The following is a 24,827-nucleotide window of genomic DNA, read 5'->3' on the forward strand; positions in this document are numbered from 1 at the left end:
ATTATGAGGGGAGAAAAAACAATTGTGCATGCATAAAGCATACGCAACCTCCTCCCCAAAAAAATCCTAAAAAAATATTTATTATTGGTGGCTTTGAGGTCCAAATTTTAGATCATTCCGGATATTGGATGTCTGGATCTCCAGGGTTCGTACACATTTCCTTACATGAAAATTAAGGACTTTTAAGGACCATCAAAGAAAAAAATTAAGGACCTATCAGCAAACAAAAAAACGAATAGAATAAAGCAATTATCCATACAACCGACTTCATGCTTGTAATTTCACTTTAAGAAACTAACAGAAGTGTGTATTATGCACTATTATTAAATTCACTTTAATACTTACCATAAAACAATTTTGAAAATTAAACTAACTTCCTACAAGTTATGAAGTAGATAACATTAAATTAGGAACATAATTTATTTATTTAAAAACATGTATAAGTGTATTTTACACTAATAACAGTCACTATTTTAGAGATTTACATGATTATTATTTAACTTATTTGATATCTATTTAAACACAGTCAACTACTATTATAATCACAATGTAAGAATATTTTGCAGATTAAAATAACTGATTTGTAAACATACAATTTATTTCCTTGTTTCTTTTTTTAAAGATACTAGAATAATAAACTGTACAATAAAAGATACAAAACACTTGTGCTTTTTTTTAAAATCTGAAATCTTTTCAGCTATTTTAACATCTAATTTATTTATGTCTATTTCTTTTTCTTTAACTTTTTTTCTAAGTTCATTTGCTTTGATAAACAAATCAATGTTCATACTGGTCTCAGCTTCATCTGCTAAAGCATCTACTTCTTCATTAATATCTTTAATGTCCCTTTGAAGAAATTTTTTCTTCTGCTTCATATAATCAATTTCTTCCTCAATGATATTTCTTTTCCTCTTTGAATTTTCAGATTTAGTTAAAGATTTTTGTTCTTCTAAATACTGCATATATTTAGACCTTGCAGAAGCTGCTGCCGATCTCATTTCTTTATTAATTTCGATATTAAGAACACGCCCAGAAAATTTTATGTAATCAAATACTGTGCGTTGAAAAATGTATGATGAGTCACTTAAATTTTCAATTTCAATTGCTTTATTTACAGAGAAGCCCCTTTCCACAGAGGCCTGTCCATGTGACAAGATAAGAATCATTTCACTATTTTCCATACTTTTGAATAGTGAAAATCATGAAAATAAGAAGTCAGAAATGTGTCAAGAGAAAGATTTTGAGGATCAAAAGTAGAAAATTCATGTAAATTTGTTTTAACTACTTTGTCTAGAAACTCACCAAACTGCAGCAGAATTTCATCCCAATCATCTTGTAAAACACGTTTATTCTGCATTAATACCGTTAGAACTATTTTCATTTTGTTCTGGGCTTTTTCTGGACTTTTTACCATCAATTGCGGGTCTATTCAAGATGCATTTCAAATAAGAGAATAGTTTATTGAACATTTAGACATTAAGTGTTGTACCATTGTTAAGACACATTGTTGACCTTCTTGTTTCAATGCAAAACTTTCAGCTTGTGAAATGTCCTTCTTGCAGCATTTATCATTCATTAACTGCTCAGCAAAGAATCCCAAATAAACTCTACTTTTATCATTATAACAATTTGGATCATTAAAATTAAATTTATAAAGATTTTCTGCTTTAGTTATTTTTAACTATTCTAGTTTCAAAATTTTAAAGTGCTGAAGGCAATCATTTACAAGTTTTAAGATATCTTCAGCAAAAAAGGGAATAAGTGGTTTATCACTGTGATAATATTCAAGGAAAGGCAATAATATTTTCGACAGAGAGTGAAAAAAAATTAATTTTATAAGAAATGTTTTATCTTTAGTTGCCTCCAAAATATTTGAGAAGGATTTCGATGAATTTTTTTTAAAACTTCCCCATTTGAACTTCTTAAATGTACAGTAGCAAGTCATCCCATATTTCAATGGCTCTTTCAACTGCTCGGACATTTTGCAACCATTGGTAAAAGCAGATTTTCAGTTAAACTTCTACCCAATAACTTTAGTAATTCATGAAAGTTAATTTTGTGTCTAGTTAATTCAGGAAAATTAGTTTCAATTAGTTGTTTTCAGCTTTAAAAATATTAAAATTTTTTTAATTAGTTAGTTGTTTTCAACTAATAATTGTATCGCCATTAGCAAAAATAATGCATTACTATCAACAGCATAGGATTAAACCAAATACTTAATTGTCTATTGAAGCTTCAAAACGTATTTCCGAACTTCACTTTTTCTTGGCTAGCGTTACCGAATTTGCCCTTGGCGACCTAAAATCGAAATGGAGATTTCCCGCGAAATCGATAACAGACCCTCTGCAGAAATAAACTCATAATCCCGATATACCATACATATAGTATGCGCAAAAGAGAATAAACTCCGTAGAAGGTGATAAAAAATTAATTTATGGCTTAATTGAAACAAACACAGAAATTAAGCTAAGCAAAACCGTGTAAAAACAAATTGAAATGATAAAACGAAACTTAATTTTCATGTGAATTTTCAGCGCTGACTCTCCCATTAAAGAAATTTCAATTTGTTTCAGACAAAGACCACATTTAGCTTTATAAAGATTGTCATCCATCAATATCCAGTCTTCGTAGTCAGCTTGATGAAGCCACAGTTTATTGAAAATGCACTTTCCAGGCATCTCGTTCCTATTGGCATCGTAAGGGTTGTGGCCTTCCAGGTTGGGATTGCTCTAATTTTGGCAAATATTTTCAGAATCCCCCCCCCCTTTTTTTTTCTTGAGCACCTTCATCATCACTTTCGCCTCTTAAAGAACTTCCGGCTTCACGCTTTCGTCACAATCTGCCTAAATTTATGGATAACACCTGTTTCGAAAGATTGGGTGAATAGGCAATCAGACACCGATACTTTCGTTCGGGTAGCTAATTGTTTTTGTTTTTTTTATCGTTTGCAATGCAAATCGGCCAACAGATTGGTTAAGAGCCGTGCAATTTTAATTCCATATTCATGAGAAATTGCAATTCACACATAGAATGGCAATCATTAGAAATGATAAGAAATATCAAATGAGCAAAATTAAGGACCGTTTATTCATTTTGGCCAAAATTAAGGACTTTTAAGGACCAAAAATCATTTTTGAAAAAATTAAGGACTTTTAAGGACCGTACGAACCCTGATCTCGGACTTTGTACTGTGTCATCTTTATAGATAGATACATTTTATGATCAAAGGTATCCAAACACCAAAAGAGAGATTTGTGCACTGATGTAACAGGGTACACTGAAGTAGTTATAAAAAAGAAAACAGTCCCATTTAAATATAAAATAGCAAATCTTAAAAGCAAAATGAGTAGAAACCATCGGCACAGTGAGTTTGAAAAAGGAGATTTAATCAGTTGGCTTCCATTGTGAAAAACTCTTTTATAAAATTTTTGCAATGTCAAAGGTGTAACATTCAACAACGAATGATAGCAAAGCTTAAAATTACAACAATTACATCTGTTCAACTAAAATCAAGTTAATGATGCAGTTGGACAGACAGGAATTGTAGTGTTTTGAATTGTATGGAATGAAATAAAATTGTATGGAACTTATGAAACACTCACAAAAAGTGAACAATATTTTTAAATACGTAGCATGTTTTTAAAGTAAGGGCTGTTTTGTTGTACACACTAATATGTGTCACACAGGTGGCAATGTGCTTGCGTCATGTCCCGGCTTTCCTTGCAAACTGTGCTAAAATGCAGCTGTGGAGGTAACCTGTACAGTCTGTTCTGTGTCTTTAAAATGTTTAAGATTATCGAATCACCCGCTCTATTCAAGGCAAGGTCAGAGATACGTTTTTTGTCGGCAAGAAACCTGTCTATTGCAAACATTCACTGGCAGATTTGTGCAGTTTAGACAGCTACTGCCATAAGTGAAGGCAAAGTGCATAAATGGGTCAGAGACTTCAAAGCTGGCTGCGACAACATTGATGATGAATTCCGCTCCGATCGCCCATCTGCGATCACAGACAATATGATGGCTTCAGATGAAGTGAAAAGTCTTGAGAACAGAAGCTTCACCATAAACACTCATTAAACAAATTTCCTGAGTTGTCCAGTCTAGGACATGACCTCTTGGCTGCATGAGCCAGCAACAAGTTTCTATGAATTGAGTATTCAAAATCTAGCTCTAAGGTACAATACCTATTAAAACAAATTTGGCAACTTTTTTTTTTTTTTTTTTTTTTTTTTTTAATGGCCCTTCCTTAAAAAACACCACTCGTATACCAGTACCATAGTAATTCATGGAAAGTAAAATATGGATTTTAACATGACAGCAGCAACACATACTTTTACATTAGTGCACTAATGCTAAGCATCACTTAGCATGGCATAAAATGAGATGTAACCAAAAAGACATATCACACACAAAAAAAGGCAGCATGTTATATGGAGTGACGAATCATGATAAACTGTTTAGAAGTCGTCCACTGACCATGTTTGAATGTGAGGAATACCAGGTAGACAATATTTGCAAGAATTTATTATCCCTCATATCAAGTTTGATGGATAGAACATTATGCATATAGACTGGTCTTATTTATTATGGAGTGGCCTTGGAACCTCAGGGTTCTGTGAAGAGAAATATGAATACAGAGGCTTGTCTTAATATTTTATACTTTATTCAGTGTTATCCAAATTAGTGTTCAGTGTTATATATATATATTCAGTGTTATTGCTGCAATAGCAATACTTTGTTGACTGAACTCCGGCTCATACAGCAGATGCTGTTAATATAAGCTTTTTATGATATGAATGATGTAATAACACACTGATGCACAGTCCAGAATATCTATGGAGTGATTTAAAATGTTATTTGCACACCAGGACACATTGCCCAAAATTGATAACATAACTGATTATTGCTCCTTTGCAAGAATACAGAAGTTTATCAGAAGCAACATTAAAGATACCTAATGAATAACACTCTAAACAGAACGGCCACTGTCATCTCCTCTTAATCCATTTTAATTCATATCATACAGGATATGAATTTGCCACATAAATCTATTCAACATATGTCAAAATGAACACTTTTTTAATAGTACTTGCTATCCAATAACATACAACATAAAAATAAGCCACCCAGATGGTATAGTGTTTAGGGAAGCCTACTGTGGTACCAAAGGGCCTAGGTTCAAATCTTGGAGAAGGCATGATTATAACTGTCCATCCTTTCATAGGAGGCAACAGTGGGCACATATTAGGTACCTCCACAATAAAATGGCCACCACTTCTGGTCATAGGAGTGGCTAGTGACAAATAGGCAAGTGCCCACCACTTGGGGAAAAGAGGAACCAATAATGTTTATTTTAGGTGCAGTTTTCTTATACAAGCTTTACTTCTAAAATTAATGGAAAATACTTAAGCATTCTTTTCTTTTGACCTTTTTTTGCACAGAAGTTAAGATTTGAAGTTCTGCCGTGGATTTTGGAATAGGATTACTTTGCAACATATTATATTATAAATTTTCAATTAAGATGATAATACAGGTAATTAACTTGAAAGATAAACTAACAGTTACAGTAAAAATAATAAAAGGGAAAATCTTTTATTTGATATTTATGAGAAAAATCTAAAACTCACAGAATCTCAGAAAATAACTTAAAATTTGCAAAAGTAGTTGGGGAATTTGTAGCAACACTATTACTACTTTAATAATGATTCATTATATAAAACCAGATAAAATATAAAAACTGCATTTTACAAAAGAAATGTAATGATGCTTAAATAATTAAACTTAGTTTTTTTAATTTTGTTATATTTGTTACGTCGTGCTACCACAGCTTTATCGCCATGCATCCTAGCAAATATTGTTACTTCATGTAATATAAGAGATTTTAAATTTATCATTCAAATAACTTGGAAAAGTACCTGTTCTTAATAGCTTCAGCATTTAACATGATATAAGATCTTTAACTCATTTTTCAAATTAAAATTATGCACTGGCTAACAAACAGAATAATTTTAAACAAAACGCATACTTCTTCTTACATCTTTTTATTATTCTCTAATAATAACTCTAATAGATATAATGAACACATTTTATAATAAAAAATTGGTACTTTCTGGTTAAATGAATATCAGTCATAATTGAATACGTAAGTGCCAAAGATGGTAATGTAAATTCCTTGTGAGTAATTATGTTGTTCATAAGGTTACTAATGAGTTTCCATACATTTATACTGACATCATTGCAAATAAATGGGAAAAATTAACATTGATCCAACAATTTTTCCACTGACTTTTTTTTAAAGAGTCAGTATAGATTAAATGACTAATAGCTGTCAAATGACAAAGCATTGTGATTAAATTTTGCCAAGTCAAAGGTATCATCTTCACTGAAAGACAGGAAAATTACAAAACAAAATTATATTTTACTGCAAAAAAAAAAAAGCACTGAAATGCTGCAGAAATAAAGGTTCAGACCACGAGAAGAAAGGTTGACAGAGCAAATTGTTGGTTCAACGTTTCAAGCATTCTTTTATTGACAGCTACTGGGTTTGTTCATGTATCCTGTTAGAATTCATGTTGGTAGAATTCTGTCAACTACAACTAAGAATGAACTCCTTTGCAGCTGCCAACTAAAGTGCTAACATGTATTCTTACATGTGAATTTCTTAAATTTTGTTTAGTGTTAAGTGGTACTTTATTAAATGAAGAATGCCATAAATTTTAATTAATGATAATTTTTATTAAACATATGTACTATTTTTGTAAATAATGAAAAATATTTACATTGCACACACATAACTATAGTGTGTAATGTATAAGTCATACATTACACACTATAGTTATAAAAAAAAATAATTTATGCACTGCCTAACAATGAGTTTTAACAATTTATTTTATTGTAAATTTCTTTTTATTAAATTTTCATTTAGCTCAGTCATGGTTAGCTTAATAGGTGCTTGTCATTATGGTTAATTATATAATACTGCTTTTATTTATTTTGTAATCTTCCTCCCCTTGCTAGAAAGAATTACTTGCTATGAAATTAAGATACTACAGAAGTGTTCTATTATTTTATAAATACTAGCTTTTCCTCCTTTTCTTTATAGTATTAATTTCCTTATATTAATCTAAAAAACAACAGAGTTTAATGACTAATTATCATTTAAAATTATTTGCAATGAAATCTGTAATGCTATTTTTCATGTTTCCCATTGTATAAGATACAATATATATTATATAAATTTTTTTCAGGATTTCATTTTTAAAATTGATTTTGATAAAGAACTTTAAAGGGAAATATATTACTATATTCTTTTATGGGATATTATGAATTCTAATATCCAAAAATGCATCTGCTATAAACATTTAGAATTTCTTCAGATTACAAAACAAACTCTCCACCATCTTTTAAAACAAAAATGATAAAAAAAAAAATTAATTATATTTTTCTAGAAATAGTGTTTAAACTAGTCATCTGACTGCATGCATATTTAATGAAAAGCAATATAAATAAACTTTGATGTAAAGTTAAAAATAATATATTTTATGCTATGGTTGTAAATATTAAGAGAATTCCTGGGACTAAAAGGGTGATTATTCATTGCTGATAAATGACATTTTAATTCAATGACTTGACTGATAATACATAATTCCGATTAAAAAGAGTGAAATTTTTTTATAAGTAAGCTTTTAATTAAAATTCATAAAATAATTAATGATCTAAAAATAAAAATAATTCGTTCTGCCTTTTACTGAAACAAGAGATTAACTAATCCTTTTTACAAAACTCCTCTATACTTTTATATCATGAATCGAGAACACCACACACTTTTATTATTCATGATAAAGAACTGTAAAAGAATTTTGCAAAGAGAATTTTTAAACTATATGATAAATCATTTTTCTCCTTTTAGTTCATGGATTATTTTATGAGTTTTAAATAAAAGCTTATTTTTTAAATTTTTTTTAATTTAATTACTAAATTTTATAGCATCTAAAATAATACTGTATACAAGACTCAAAATTCTATATCTAGCCTAAAATAAATAAATAATTTTACATTTTAAAGTCTAAGGATACAATTTCAAACTTACATGTTTTTATAACTCTACGATTTTTATCAAAATAGTGGTTTATTTTCTCTGAAATTTTTTTCTTAATATCTTTCCCAGTGTCGGTTAAATCTGTTTTATTTTCATCATCTGAGCTATCTGCTTCACCAGAATGGATTAAAGAGCTTTTGAAGGAAGCAGATAGTGAAATATTTCCACTTGACTTTGGAACCACAGGTTGTACAAAATCTAAAGGAATATCTTTTAGAAATTTTGGTTTAACTTTCTGTAAGGAATGATCTACTTCATTATCAGCTCTATCAAGTTCTTTTGGCAAATACTGATTTGTTACTTCCATAAAATCTAAAGAAATATCTTTTAGAATCTTTGGCTCAGTTTTCTTTAAGGAATGATCAGTGAAAGATTCATCTACTTCAGCTCTATCAAGTTTTTTTGGCAAATACTGATTTTTTACTTCCATTTTATTTGGTTCAGAATCTTCATCTAATAATTCCATAAGAGATTCGAGATCCAAGTCTGAAAAATTATAAAATAAATATAAATTAGAAGAAATTATTTAAAGAATACAAGGTTAAATTGATACTTATGTATTAGCATGACCACTCTCCAAATTTTCTGAATGTGACACACTCTAGCAACCACGTGCATAACAACAGGCCATCATGCATAGAATAATTTTTCAATTTTAGCAAACATAGCCATTTTCATGCATATTGTTTTTGTGGTATTTAAGGTTTCTTTTTCAGAAATACAGTACTTTTTTTTCATAAAATCAGTAAAGGGAACACTTGCTTTGAATCTGTTATTATAGCGATTGCTACAAAATTTCTACCAGAACAAAATAAATACCTGCTAATTAAGACACAATAACAGGGCAAATAAATACTAATTCAGAAGTCAAACAACAAAAATCAGCGTTATATTTTCAAAATTTTCACAGTACTAGTTTCGATGGTTTTACCGAACCACCATCCTCAGCTTCAAAACCGCAAATGAACAAGATAGGAAATAATGATTAGGTAAGATAAGAAAGCCTGGACAAGAATAAGCAAGTGGCGTCATCTGGTGGTAAAACCAGAACTAAAACATAATTTCTTTAAAGGCCGAAGGCAAAGATGGATTGGAATTAGGATCGTTAACTAGAACAGAAGGATTTATTTGAATGTGAAATGCCTCTAGAAAATCCAGTTCTCCAATGGAAGATGTTTTTTGAATAATTTTGGCAGCAGAAAAATTGAAAGTGTGATTTTCGGACCAACAATGTTGAGCAACAGAAGACTTCTGTGTTTCCTTTTTTCTAACATATGCCTCATGTTCCTTGACGCGAAATTTTAAGGCTTTCTTAGTTTGGCCAATGTAAATTAAACCACACGGGCAAGGAATTTTATAAATTCCTCAGGAATTCATATCCGGAATGGGGTCCTTGAGTATGGAACTCGGAATTTTATTGATGGGAGAAAAAACAACCCAAAAGTTAATTTTCTGCAAAATATGTGCAACTTTATAGCTAATTGATGGAAAGAAGGGAATGACAACAGAATTTTTATAATCTCCTAAAACAAGAGTGTGCAAGTGTGTGTTGAGATGAGAATTTTTTAACTGCTTGATTAATAATGTTGGGTGAAAAGCCCCTATCAATAGCTATTGCTTTCAAATAATTTAGTTCTTCATCAAGGGCTAGTTTGGAGGAGCAAACTTGAAGAGCACGGAAAACATAGGGAATAAAATGAAGCTAACTTTTGTTTAGTTGGATGACATGATTTAAAGGGTGGTGGAAGGCAAACCGATGAAGGTTTGCCTGTACCGTAGTACTGAAGTTGGATGTGTTACGTGTGACCAGAATGTCGAGAAACGGAAGAGAATTTAAGTCTCAAGTTCAAAAGTGAACTAAATAGCAGGATCAATAGAATTCATTGTTGAAAGAACTTTATTTAAATCATCTTTATTACCTTCAAACAGGGTAAAAGTACCGTCTACGTAGCGGAACCATGCCGGGAAGTTTAAAGTTTCAAACAATTTTGATTCATAATAATGCATGTAGATATCAGCCAGGATGGGACTGAGGGGGTTTCCCTTGGCTAATCCCTCAGTTTGTCAACTCTATTAGACAATAACATTTACACCATAAAAAATTCAATAGAGTTTGTAAAAAAGATTAAAAACATTTCTCCTAGAAATTTACTCATGGTTTCTTTTGATGTAAAATCATTATTCACCAATGTCCCAGTGGAGGGTGCATTAAGATGTCTAGAAACCATACTTCGCGAATTTCATTTCTCTTGCATCGAAACTGATGAGCTAATTTCTATCACTCAACTCTGTTTGAAACAAACACATTTTGTTTTCCAAAATAAATATTACAAGCAAACTGAGGGATTAGCCATGGGAAGCCCCCTCAGTCCCATCCTGGCTGATATCTACATGCATTATTATGAATCAAAATTGTTTGAAACTTTAAACTTCTCGGCATGGTTTCGCTACGTTTCACCAACAGATGGCGCCACTTGCTTATTCTTGTCCAGGCTTTCTTATCTTATCTAATCATTATTTCCTATCTTGTTCATTTGCAGTTTTGCAGGTGAGAATGGTGGTTCGGTAAAACCATCGAAACTAGTCCTGTGAAAATTTTGAAAATATAACGCTGATGTTTGTTGTTTGACTTCTGAATTAAATACCTGCTAGTTTAATTCAAGTTCATTTACTGATTTATATTCAAGGTAACTTATAATGTGCATAAATAATAGTATATAATAACATTATGCATTTAATAAATAATTTTTTGCAAGTCATTATTCTTTTTCTTCTGCAAAATACTACCAAACTAGACTAAGGTGGTTGTGCTAATAATACGTAATTACCATTAAATTTTCTTCTTTACAATAAAATATAAAACTATAAATTGATCTTTGCCACAAAAGCTAAGAGTATCATATAATTTTAAGCTAGGAGGATATTAAAAAATGTTCAACTATTTAGATTATTACATCGGTGCTTACAACTATTTAGATTATTACACTACTATGACGACTACCTAGATATCTCGTCAAATCTGGCGACCCTTGAATCCCTAACATAGGTTATAGAGGGCGCTAAAATAAAGAGTATTATCCCACACTTGCTATTACCACACCTTTTTTTGCTACATTTATACGGATTATTACATTTAGATTAAACACGTGAAACTTTTTGTAATTATATTTTTCCCAATGGATATCACCATTTTCCAACTTCCTTCAAATGAAGAAGAAGCAATAGAAGAGGGGCTAAATTTTACTCATAGAACGTGTTCGTAAAAACGGTCACGATATGAAGTTTTATAATTCAGGACTTTATTGGAGATGCAATGTCAAAAACTGTCAACAAAAGTTTGGTGTCCGAACTGTATGTGGTTTGAAAACAGTCATACTGAAATTTTAAAAGCTTTAACATTTATTTACGTTTAGGCATATGAACAGTCGTCCATTAAATGGCGCAAACATAAGTCGGATTTATCCAATAAGACTGTTATTCATCAGAATAATTATATGCGTAAGGTGTGTATATAGGATAATCGAAATATCAAAATTGGAGGGCCAGGAATGATTGTCGAAATTAACGAAAGCCTTTTTACGCATAGAAAGAATTATCAAGGTCGTATCTTGCCACAATAATGGATCTTCGGTGGAATTTGCTGTGAGATAAAAGAAACATTTCTAGTCAGAGTTCCAGACCGGAAGGAAACAACCTTAATGCATGAAATCCAAAATAATAATCCTTAAGGCTCAACAATAATGTCAGATTCGCGGCCTGGCTATCAAACAGAGGATCTCATTGCTGACGGTTTAGTACATGTTAAGGTGAATCATAGATACAATTTTGTTGATCCATCTACACAGACTCATACTCAACATGTTGAAAGGATATGGTGTTCTGCAAAATGGAGGAACAAGCGACAACGTGGTTCAAACCTCCATCATTTGGATACCTATTTAGCTGAATTTATTTGGCGGAAAAAACAGGAAATGCCTTTCGTTGCTATTCTGAAAGCTATTTCCTGCCATTTTCCTCACCATTAACTTCAATGTTTTCTTTTAACCAGTTTTTAATAAGTTAATATTTTAATTCATATTTAGTATATAGTTATACGTATTTAGAATATACGTTTATTTATAATATGTTTATATATATATATATATATTCAGGATTCTTGACTTTTAAGTTTTTGTTCCTTTATAAATAAGACTTATTTTTAAAAGAATTTATAAACATAAACCAAAAAATGGCAATGAAGATTTTTATCGGCAAATGTTGCCAAGGTAGTCATCATAGTACGTAAGTACCATTACATCTATATAAATTTAGGGAAAAAAATTCAAACATATAATTAACAATCTTGCATAAATACTATACAAAGATAATTACATTATCGAAAATGTGTATAAAATTTTAAATTGCAAGGAAAGAAATTTACTAATGTCCAAAATTATTTTGACACACACAAAAATAAAGATATCTCATAAATAAACCTATCAATTGTATTCATATTTCATAGAATAACCTAAAAGCAAATTTAACTGTCATTATCCAAAATGAATTTGATCAGTCTTTTTCAAATGCAAATAATGACATAAAATCATCCTTCGCACAAATAATTTCTTACCCTCTTCCAAGAAGCTACTAATGCAAAGTTTGATTTCAAGTTTATTGAGCTAAAAAACCAGTACAGTGTACTAAAATTATCTTTTATAATACCACAATTATCATATAGAAACATCTCTGAAATAAATAGCTTTTAGCCACGACAAAGCAAAGTAGCCAATTACAGAAAAAACAAGATGACTGAACATATCAAGGAAGTCAGTTTCTGTCCTTTAAAAACAACTTAGAAATTGAAATTACTGCTGAGAAACTTGTACAAAGTCACAGCAGAAAAAGATAGGTTTATGTTTTTAAGAAACAAATAAAACAGAAACTTGACTACAGGCAGTTGAGTTTACAGCTGTAGTTGATATTGGAACTTTCGTGGCAAGACAAAATGAACACACAATGAGAAAGGCCTAATGCCAAAAAGGCAATAGTTTATTATCCATGGGTACAATGGTATAGGAAGGAATTTAGATCAATAGACATAGTATCATGAGTTTGTCTGGAAAAAGATCTAGGTTTTCTTGAAAGTATCAAGATGCAGCATTGCAGTTCTATGTCAGGCTTCTGAGGATGCATGTGGACCTGATTTTCTTTTCATGGATGATAATCAGCATCTATATGCAGCAAAGCTGACTAATAAATTCCTTGCTATGAAAAGCATTGTGTGAATAAACTGGCCAAAGTGAATCTCTAGACCTGAATTTCATAAAGAACTTATAGATCATCCTTGGAAGAACTATCACGCAATAAAAGTTACACATCTCAGGGCCATATTGGTGGGGAAGTGGAATTTACTGTATATGCTTGTGTAATGTCCACACCCCAAAAACTAAAGAATTTCTTACTTTACAATACATATTTTTTAACATCGGCTTTTTCCCTTTACTCAATAACATTAGTCAATGAACATCTTTAAAGAAAGAATATGCATTTGTTTTGTCTTTGGTTGGTGCCAGGATGGAAAGCGGAGACTTTCCTTGCATCCTGGAGCAGCTGTTATTCAGTCATAACATCGGGGCCAGCAATCCACTCGGCAGACACAATAATAAATGAAGGCAGTCCAAACCAGTTTTCACCACACTGACTTCCAGGAAATACTGTTTTATAATGAAATTACTTTTCCCTCCTTCCTCCATGGAGCATTTGCATATTTAAATTTCTCTTCTCTTTTCATTCATTGTATCATTTGGAATTTGTGGTAGTTAGTAAGCAGCATGCTTGAAATGGAAAAATAGAGCAGCGATGCAGCGACTTTTAAACTGAAGGTCGTAGAATTTGGGCAGGAAAATAGAAGAGCATCAGCAAGAGAATATAAGGTGGACGAAAAGTGTGTGTGCAATTGCAGCAAACAGCATGATCAACTGGCGGCAATGAACAAAACAAGACATGCATTTTGTGGTTCGAAATGCAAGTTTCCAAACTTCGAAAAAAGTAGTTGCGTATGTTCGTGATATGTGTGCTCAAGGGTAATACAGGAAATGTGCCAAATAAGAGCGCTTGCTGCGGCAAGAGAAGAAGACATTCCTAAATCACAATTCAAGGTGACTGAAGGCTGGTTGCGGCGAATGATGAAATGAAATGGATTTTCCTACAGTGCGTCAGAACAGATTTTTTTTAAAAAATAATTTGTGCAAGATATTAAAAGAGCCAACATTTATTTAAATTGTATAAAAGTAAATACAAAATTGCAAGTGTTCGTTAATATGTGCCTCTATATCGTGCTCCTGTGTGAACTAATATGTGCCGAGTGTTGATAACACAACCAGGGTAATTTATATTACATATGTGGATGGGAGAAAGTGAGTTTGTAAATTTTAGGTAGCTATTAGACAACTTTAAATTTGATACTTATATTACTTACGCCATTTTCTTCCTCTTAGAACTTTAATGTTTGAAATGAAATTTACATCCAAAATTAATGACAAGAAAAAGTGCGACTTTTGAACAACCTGTGTTATGTCCATTTAGTGATGTAATTTTAGTAAAAAAAAGTGCGGACATTACATGAGCATATACAGTAGGTCTCCAAGATCCAAGTATAAACTTTACTGACAACATGGGATCAAGATGTGACAGGCATATAAAATTGGGTAGATCACATTCCTTATTAGCATCAAAAGTCTGCATTTGCTTCCAAAGTATCCCCTTTTTTTCAAAAAAGTTTTATCAGATATTATATTCACTGGAGCCGCCCAGATAGAATAGTGGTTAGGAGAGCCAAATGTGATACCGAAGGGCCCGGGTTCGAATCCCGGAGGAAGATATGCTTGTAATTGTGTATTTATAGGAGGCAGCTGCCTATTAGGTGCCTCCACAATAAGATGGTCAACTCTTCTGACCTTAGGACTGGTGAATGTCAAATAGACAATTGCCTGCCATTAGAAAAAAAAAAAAAATATTTACTGCTACATGATTGCATCAGTCCAGGTCTGAGCCACAATGACAACGAAGAATGCATGCTTCTAAAGTTTATGTCCCTAATTGCTTCCACAAACGGATAAAGCCATTAGGATGCTGTATGTAAAAGCAGGAGTTATCAGAAAAAAGCATCACGCTAATGATGCATCTACATGAACAATGTAGCACTATCTCATTGCAAATGTAAACATATCATACTGTACAACAGACTCAGTTTCCTAAGCCAGGGTATGTAATGCAGCTGTACAATTCCTAACAATGATGCAGGAAAGACTATGTTTTCAGGCACTGGTGAATGGAAGCTATTGAGATCCCACAGGTTGCTCTGTAAGTCTTCTGGACCCACCTATTGCAAATTCTAATAGCTGTCATTCAATCTCAGCTACCACAAGCAACAGTTGCACAGTATGATAATTCACAATACCAATAGGTTAATCAGATTCTGAGATGTGCTGGTTTGAGCTTCTTCTAAAAAGTAGAACATGACCTCCAACATAAATATCAAATAAAAAGAGACTCTACTCTGATATGCACCCTAAGATCACCAAATGTGGCGATATGAGTGTTCTACGCTCGTTTTTTGCGCTATTCCATGCTGTGGGATGCTTTGGTGGACGATGCTGTTTGTATGGCAACCCTTTTGACGTTGAAACTTAGAGACGTGGTGGGAAGATTTCAGTTACGTATTACGTGCAAAGTAAATTTAGTATTAAAATGTACGATGTTGAACTTGTTAATGAGTCTTTTGTTCACGGGTGTGTTTATGCGGATAGAAGTGCATTTTTGGAATTTATGTGGGAGTCAGAACTTTTAAAACAGAGTTTGGCGTGTCCGAAATGCGGAGCTGATATGAGAACTCGGACAAAGAATGGTGTTTCTGATAGACTTGTGTGGGTTTGCAGTCAAATGGTTGCTGGACAAGTATGTGGCTGTCAGTGAAATTTAAGATTTGGATTGTGGTTTTTGTGTAGTAAGTTAAACTTTGGAGGAAGTTTTTATCGCTACTTTCAAAATTTTGAATCGCAGAAAGACATGTGATATAGCAAAATCGTGGCACTTTTGTTGACAGACGTCGCGTGACTGGTGAAATTTTATTCACGTATGTATTATGGTAAGTGCATTTTATTTTATTGTTTTTATTTTGTAGAATGTTACATTTATTGTCTTTTTACTATGAATTTCTGTTATTTGAATTGTTTTTAATTTATGGAACTACTCTTATATGTGCCCTCAGGTCGCCAAACATTTTTGAAACTCCACAGGACCATATTACTATCCACATTTATTGTCTACATTTCAAGCTTTAAGCCTAAATGTCTCCAAAAACCACGTTTCAAACACACAATTTAAACTACAAATCCGAAACAGAAACAAAAAATTTGAAGGAAGTTTTTATCGCTACTTTCAAAATTTTGAATCACAGAAAGACATGTGATATAGCAAAATCGTGGCACTTTTGTTGACAGACGTTGCATGACTGGCGAAATTTTATTCATGTATGTATTATGGTAAGTGCATTTTATTTTATTGTTTTTATTTTGTAAAATGTTATGTTTATTGTCTTTTTACTATAAATTTCTATTATTTGAATTGTTTGTAATTTATGGAACTTCTCTTATATGTGCTCTCAGGTCGCCTAACACTTTTGAAACTCCACAGGGCCATATTACTATCTAAATTTTTTGTCTACACTTCAAACTTTAAGCCTAAATGTCTCCAAAAACCATGTTTTGAACACACAATTTAAGCTACAAATCTGAAACAGAAACAAAAAATTTAGATAGCTAAAACATAAAGTTTCTAACCAAAAATATTTTATAAGAATTCATGTACACAGCGATATGTTCCAACTTAAAAAAAAAAAAATCTACGAATTGCACAATCTAGGCAGTGAAAGAATCTACAAGCTATGCACACCTTGCTTTAATAAATTTACATAACAACAATAAATTTCAAAGAATACCATGTACACAGCATTCTGTTTAAACTTAAAAAAACATCTATGAATTGCACAATCTAGGCATTGTACACAAATCAACAAAATAAACTAAAATAAATTACAAACAATTCAAATAACAACAGAAATTCATCGTATAAAAAAAAAAAAAAAAAAAAAAGGAACATAACATCCTACAAAATAAAATGCACTTACCATAATACATATGTGAATAAGGTTGATCTTTACAATATGGTAACTGGTAGTTTGGCGACATTTTGGAGGCGATAAAGGTTACTACCTGGGACTTTGGTAATAATGTGAGCAGTACTCAGCTCTGATTACGCATTATTTTGTGTGGGGGAAATGAGAGATCATGGGATATGTCATGTGATATTAATGGACGAATTACGGTACTTTAATCGGAAAAGGGGGGAATTTGGACAAGTATCTGTGGATGTATATTATTTTGTATTAAGCTTCATTGTGTGTTGTGTGAAGTAGGGTTGAATAATTTTGGGATTGTATAGCGCTGTCTAAAGTGAATTGTAGATGTGATAAAGAGAATTTTTTTTTATCAAATTCGGGAAAAAAATCGTTCAGTATTTATATTGAATCCATAATAATTTTATTGAATCCATAATAAAAGTGTATCCACCATGTAAGGAAGATTCGGAAGAAGATTAGGTTAGTTAGACTTTGTTAAGAATGTGAGTGGTATTCAGTTCTGATTACGCATTATTTTGTGTGAGGGAAATGAGAGATCATGGGATATGTTATGTGATATTAATGGACGAATTACTGTTCTTTAATCGGGAAAAAATCTGGCAATTTTGTATTTGGCTTTATTCTGTGTTGTGTGAAATAGTGTTTGTGAATTTTTGGATCCCATGGCCGTAACTAAAGTGAATTCGAAATGGGTATTTAGTGGTATTGAAAAGGATAGTAATAAATGTTTTTTAAGGTTGTGCAAGAGAGAAATAAAGATGTTTTATTATGTTATTTATTTTACCTGGTATCTTGCTTTGAAATATAAGTATGATTTTAAAGATTCTGAAACAGAAGTAAGAAAAGTGTATCCGCCACGTAATCAAGATTCTGAAGAAGATTAGGTAAGTTAGTATTTTTAATTATTTGAGGATATTATTTTTATGCATTGTTGTAAATGTAAGGTGGAAAGGAATTTGGTATTATTGGGAAAATTGTTATTAGCAATGATTTAGTTTAAAGTAATTAGGATTGTAAGGTAATTTTTATTAATTTAATGTATGTGCTCATTTATATTTTAAGTAGTGTTTTTGAATTTAATTATATTTTAATGAAATGATAGTTATTTTGTGAATTTTATGTTTGTAGGAATTTGGTATACGTTTAAGTTGAAATAAACGTGCATGGAAATAATTTAAATATTTGATATTAAGTATTTGTAATGCTTGAGGTATGAATTCGTTGGTGACGTGTATAATGTAATAGATGATTTAGAGGTAAACGTTTTTGGATATTCTATTTATTTTATATGTGGAAATGTTGATATTTGTAAAGGGTAAATACTTTTTCGCGATCATGTAATTTCATATATGTTCTTTTTACCGGGTTTAAAGATTGAGAAAATTGTCATGTATTTTCGTGAAATTTTTTTAATTTATGAGAAAAAAGCAGTGTACATGGATATAGTGAAGAGTGTGCGCAATGCCATTTTTGTGCAATTCTGGGATGTTTTTTTAAGTAAAAATAAGTCGACGTGTACATGATATTAGTGATATTTTAATGAAATGATAGTTATTTTGTGAATTTTATGCTTGTAGGAATTTGGTATACGTTTAAGTTGAAATAAACGTGCATGGAAATAATTTAAATATTTGATACTAAGTATTTGTAATGTTTGCGGTATGAATTCGTTGGTGACGTGTATAATGTAATAGATGATTTAGAGGTAAAAGTTTTTGGATATTTTATTTATTTTATATGTGGAAATGTTCATATTTGTAAAGGGTAAATACTTTTTCGCGATCAGGTAATTTCATATATGTTCTTTTTACCGGGTTTAAAGATTGAGAAAATTGTCATGTATTTTCGTGAAATTTTTCTAAATTATGAGAAAAAAGCAGTGTACATGGATATAGTGAAGAGTGTGCACAATGCCATTTTTGTGCAATTCTGGGATGTGTTTTTAAGTAAAATAAGTCGGCGTGTACATGGTTTATGTGTATGTGTTATTTTGAAAAATGCGTAAGGAGAATGGTATTGTGCAGTTTTTCCTAATTTTGCAGTGAATATTTGTCATGATTAAGCAGTTTTGTTTGATAAAATTTCTATCATAAGTGTAATTCGGCTAGTAGATTGTTGGAAGAAGTGTTCAGGAGATAAAAAGAAAAGAAACATGTCTTTACTTCATGAAGACAAAATGGCGGCGGGGAAAAAAAAATAGAGGGTTGCTGTAGGAGAGTTGGTCGCCAAATTTTCGTAAAAAATTCGCCAAGTTACCATAATGTAAAGATCAACCGTGAATAAAATTTCACCAGTCACGCAACATCTTCAACAAAAGTGCCACGATTTTGCTATATTACATGTCTTTCTGCGATTCAAAATTTCGAAAGTAATGATAAAAACTTCCTCCAAAGTTAACTTACTACACGAAAACCACAATCCAAATCTAAAACTCCACTGACAGCCACATACTTTAGCAGCAACTATTTGACTGCAAAACTACACAAGTTTATCAGAAACACCATTCTTCGCCTGCCTTCTCATATCAGCTCCGCATTTCAGACATGCCAAACTCCGTTTTAAAAGTCCTGACTCCCACAGAAATTCCAAAAATGTACTTCTATCCGCATAAACACACCCGTGAACAAAAGACTTGTTAACAACTTCAACATCGTACCTTTTAATACTAAATTTACTTTCCACACAATCTAAAATATGCGACTGAAATCTTGCCACCACATCTCTAAGTTTCAATGTCAAAAGGGTTGCCATACAAACAGCATTGTCTACCAAACTATACCATAGCACGGAATCGTGCCAAAAACCAGCACAGAAGTCATATTGCCACATTTGGTGATCTTAGAGCGCATATAAGAGTACAGCTTAATTTATTTTGTTGATTTGTGCAAAATGCCTAGATTGTGCAATTCGTAGATGTTTTTTAAGTTTAAACAGAATGCTGTGTGCATGGTATTATTTGAAATTTATTGTTGTTATGTTCACTTATTAAAGCAAGATGTGTGTAGTTCGCATATTCTTCTGCTGCCTAGATTGTGCAATTCGTACATGTTTTTTTAAGTTAAAACATATCGCTGTGTACATAGATTCTTGTCAAATATTTTTGGTTAAAAACTTTACAATTTTGCAAACTAGATTTTTTTTTTTTTTTTTTTATTTTTAGCTTAAATTGTGTGTTCAAAACGTTGCACAAAAACCGAGTTTTTGGAGACATTTTAGGCTTTAAGTTCAAAATGTAGACAAAAAATTTAGAGAGTAATATGGCACCGTGGAGTTTCTCGCCAAAATTGTTGGGTGAGAAATTTGGCAACTTGAAGGCCCATATAAGAGTAGTTTCAAAAAGGATTTACAAATGAAATATTATATTTAAATTTGTCTTTTTATATGCCTCAAGGTACTTATTCTTGCCTCTAACAGACATATGCTGTGAAATGTTAATCCTTTGCATAATTAGCATGTTCTACATACTTGCATGAACATGCATATCCTAGCATGCTCATGCAAACATGCATTACATTGGTTTAAATAAAGTTAAAAATATTACTTTTTAAAATACTTATATATCCTCCCATTGGCCACCAAAGTCGGCAGAGATCCTGTTAACATTGCATTAAGTGTTTATGCAAAATTCTGAAGAAATAGATGCCTCTTTATTTAATAAACAATCAGTATGCAATTAACTTTTCTTTGCATTTCATAAAACGTTTTTGCTGATTTCTACCATTTTGTTAGGCTCTGTGATTTTACTGGAAGATGAACACTATGAGTACAAATTTCACTCAGTCTATTACAGTCAAAAGTCGTTAATTCGGACACTCATAATCCAGACCTCAAAGCTACAAACTTTCTGCCCATGCGTCAACGCATAATGCATTCACGCATACGCATAATACCTTTACGCATGCGCGTTTAATGTAATAACGGATGGTATAAGCTAGGCCAAAATTATCTATTTCAGTTAATATTGTAGATTGCGTTGTTCCTTAATCTTCGAATTGGATACAGTTTATTATTTTTTGCAGACTGTTAGAGCAATTTTATAAAAGTGAGCTTGAACTTTAAATTATGTCAAATAGAATTTTTGATATATATTTACTAATATGTAAAGGATCTACAAAGCGAAAGTATGTTTCGAAGTCCATTAAACAAAAAATGGAATTGCTTCAAAAAATGGATAAAGGCATATCCTTCGTTTCTGTAACCATTCCGAAATCTGTTTATCAATTTCACGCTGCTCTGGGGGGAGGGGGGGAAACGCCACGAAGTGCAATGAATTGGAAGTTGATTTGTCAGCACTATCCTTATCTTCAGGGCAGATGTTTTTATTTTATTTGGATTATAATTCCTTACTAAATGTAGTATTTCATCTGGATGTACTCCATCTTTGATATGATTTAAATCAACTTCCTTGTCATTATAATTCGCTTTCAATAGTGAAGAAAGTGACACAGTGGTTATTGAAAACAAAAAAATTTCGATTGACAAATTAGTTTGTATTCTCGACACAGCAATTATAGGACTTGAACAGCGGAACTTTGTAACTGAAGAAAAAATTATGTCTGTTTATAAAATTAAAGAGAAAGTATTATTACATAAAACGAAGCGACTTAAAGAACTTACATTGAAAGAAATGTTTAGTAAAGTAAACAAATAGATATTAAGCTTTTTTTTTTTTTGTAAATTTTCATACCCTTTAGATCATAATTGCTCTTTATTTCATAAATTACGGTTTCATATTTTGAATTTTATAATTTCTGCTTGCCATCTTACCAGATTTAAACTGATGATCTAATACCTGGAAAAATTCCAAATCTGAGATCATATAAGTCCTGGCAAGTCCAGATCTCGGACTTTGTGCTATAGCTAGTAATGTATTAGTTACTTTTATTATTATTTCGATAATCTGGAATCGCCGAAGTCCCGACGAGTCCAGATTAACGATTTTTGACTGTATTGTTTTGCTGCTCACATTCAGTTAACCATGTCAAATCCATGAATAAACACTTTTTTATGGTAAGATACCATGACTTTGAAATCAAACCATTACTTTTTATTCTGTAAAAGACAAATCTAAAATTACAATCATGTTTTGAAAATGCAAGAAAAAAAATTATGCCAAATAACAGCTAATTTATATCCTTATTCATAAAAACAAGAAGTGGTTTATTAAGAATCGAGGTTACATCAAACAAAAGCACAGGTGTTATGAGTGAGTTGTTACATCATGTTTATCCATAATTGATGCTAAATCATGTTGCTTGGTTCCACTTGCATGACCAAAGTAATAATGCACAAGAACTCCTTTTTAAATATTTTTACAGCATGCTTTCATGCTAAGGTAATTATTTTACATTATTTAAAAGAATTTCGCTGCATTTCTTATTATTTTATTAAACAGAAAATTCAAAAGATTCCTTTAAAATAAATAACCATTAAAAAATCATTAAACAATGCAATAAATCTAGAGTTGCATATATATATATATGTGTTATACAAATATGTTTTATCCATAACACAGCTCTCTCATTATTTATGAAATCCTAGGTAATGCACTTAAGTTGCATGAAAATATTAAAAAAATTAATATATAGTTACAATGCTTAACTAGATGCAAATCATTAGTAATTTTACGGACGGTCACTAGTTACAATTCACTAATCCAGATATTAGCTGGAAAGATACATTTGTTTACTATAATATAACTAGACGTTTACAGTTTAGGAAAAAGAAAAAAACCATACCTTCAGATACTTCCATTGTGAAAAACCGAGAAACAGTATTTCTGAAATACAGGAAAAAAATCACATTTATCTATACAGGCTTAAGTTATCTACTACACGTAAAAAAATGTAATAATTAAATTAGAAAACGCTTTTAAAGATTGGATGCATTTTAAAGATAATATGTGTAACACCAATTTAAAGTAACAAGAAGTCAAAGTGGAAAATCAATTCAGAAAAACAGAAATACAATGAAACCCTTCAATAATAAAGCATAAAAATAACATGATTAACATTTTATCACGGAAACACTAAAGTTGATTTTAAATAAATTTCTCCAATAACAATGTGCCAATGCGACAACTAAATTGGTCTGCACAATAAGTCTACTAAATGATTTACCAATTACTATAATTTGATTAGAGATGCCTCATCAATTTGATGAAAACAGTTAAATGGGATAAATTATACATAAAATGCTCATTTGTATGAATAAAATATTTTTATTATTTAAAGCATCCTTAAAACAAACGCAGTTAAATCTCAGCCCAAATCAATTGCGCGCTAAAAGTTCTCAGCATTGCCATACCACATTTCTCGTTATTACAGTGGGGATTTTGTCATTATGAAATATTTTAGCAATTCATTAGGCATTTTATTCTTTTTTAAAAGTACAAATAAGCTTACTTTTACTTTTTAAAGTTTACTCTCGTATGCTTACACTAAAAACTGAATTTATTAAACTTCAAAACTTATATGTAAATTAATCGTAAAAAGGGGGACTAACTATAAACAACCATAATTGTGACGTAGCAATTATATTTTGTTTGTATCAAGGAGGTTAATGTATTTTAACCGGCTTGGTTTGTATTATCATGCTGAGTTTGCGAAATTATTTTTCCCTCAAACAAAATTGCCCTCTTTCTATTTGCCTTTCTTCGCATCTAGGTTTGATTTTTCGCTCTACAGGCAGAAAGACTTGATGGGTGTAAAACAAACTATGCTAAATCTCGTATATCGTTGTTATATACGCATATGTATGTTTGGTATTTGCTAACACCACTAAATTTGTTTCGTTATTATCTTACTGCACCATCGATCTAATGTCTAAACATGAAAATTAATAATATAGTTTACTGCTCTAAATAAGACGTTGGCTCCAAATAAGAATATAAAATGTGCTTGTTAGATTTATGTGTTAATTATTTTTTTAAATAGCATGATCAAAATATGATATATAAATTGTAAAATTTGCCTAACGGATAGTTTTTAACCACTATGTCATTTCCTGTGAGTCATAAAACTATTTTTGTGCTGGATCATGGCCCGAATTTCCTTGGTTCCTGTCACCAGAACATGGAATTCGATATATTCACGAAGACCAGACAACCGGGTATTATACCTCTGGCTCCGTTGTCAAAATCATTGTGGACTTGTTCTGTAGAAGCTGCTATTGAATACTGTAGAATTGTTTGGGATATTTTTCCTACTGAAAAGCTGGTAAGTTACATTTTTTAGAAGAATTTTTTTTATTATGTTTATCATTTTTAGCTTGGAACTCTTGTCAATATAAAACATCATTTTATTATATCTATTGCTCCAGCTTGAACAGAAATAAAAGTGTTAAATTCCATTGTAGGAGGCATATTTAAAAAATTTCAACCTGAAGTCTTATATTCATTCAGGATGCTTCCTGTTTAAAGTGACCATCCCATAAATATTTGCATCATTTGGAAATATCACACTACTGACTGTGATATTAAGTTCGCTATTTCTGATGACTAAGTGTGGAAAGCACTATAATAAGGAAGTACCCATTTGACTTATTTATCAA

At 31.4% G+C, this 24,827-nt stretch overlaps 2 protein-coding genes across 4 annotated transcripts in view; one reads left to right on the forward strand and one right to left on the reverse strand.

Annotated features, from left to right (window-relative positions):
* The window catches only part of Mcm10 (minichromosome maintenance 10 homolog), a 135,151-nt gene extending 111,589 nt beyond the window's left edge, over nucleotides 1-23,562 (reverse strand). For both annotated transcript variants that reach the window (XR_015040318.1, XM_085813517.1), the window contains exons 1-3: nucleotides 23,396-23,562; nucleotides 23,015-23,055; nucleotides 8,090-8,584 (exon numbers count right to left, since the gene is read on the reverse strand). Coding sequence is in view for 1 of the 2 variants with exons in the window: in XM_085813517.1 (XP_085669643.1) it covers nucleotides 8,090-8,584; nucleotides 23,015-23,030 (511 nt within the window). In the remaining variant the exon portion in view is untranslated. The remainder of the gene's footprint in view (nucleotides 1-8,089; nucleotides 8,585-23,014; nucleotides 23,056-23,395) is intronic.
* Nucleotides 23,563-23,972: 410 nt separating this feature from the next.
* asun (integrator complex subunit 13 asun) overlaps nucleotides 23,973-24,827 on the forward strand; it is a 68,729-nt gene continuing 67,874 nt past the window's right edge. Inside the window, exon 1 of one of the 2 annotated variants that reach the window (XM_035356758.2) lies at nucleotides 23,973-24,493. In XM_035356758.2, the coding sequence (XP_035212649.2) occupies nucleotides 24,272-24,493 (222 nt within the window). In that variant the 5' untranslated portion in view covers nucleotides 23,973-24,271. The remainder of the gene's footprint in view (nucleotides 24,494-24,827) is intronic. The other variant, XM_035356757.2, reaches the window with a different exon arrangement.

The sequence above is a fragment of the Stegodyphus dumicola genome, chromosome 3, assembly GCF_044657685.1.
Source record: "Stegodyphus dumicola isolate Sdum_Otavi_A_Nest chromosome 3, ASM4465768v1".
Lineage (NCBI taxonomy): Eukaryota > Metazoa > Arthropoda > Arachnida > Araneae > Eresidae > Stegodyphus > Stegodyphus dumicola.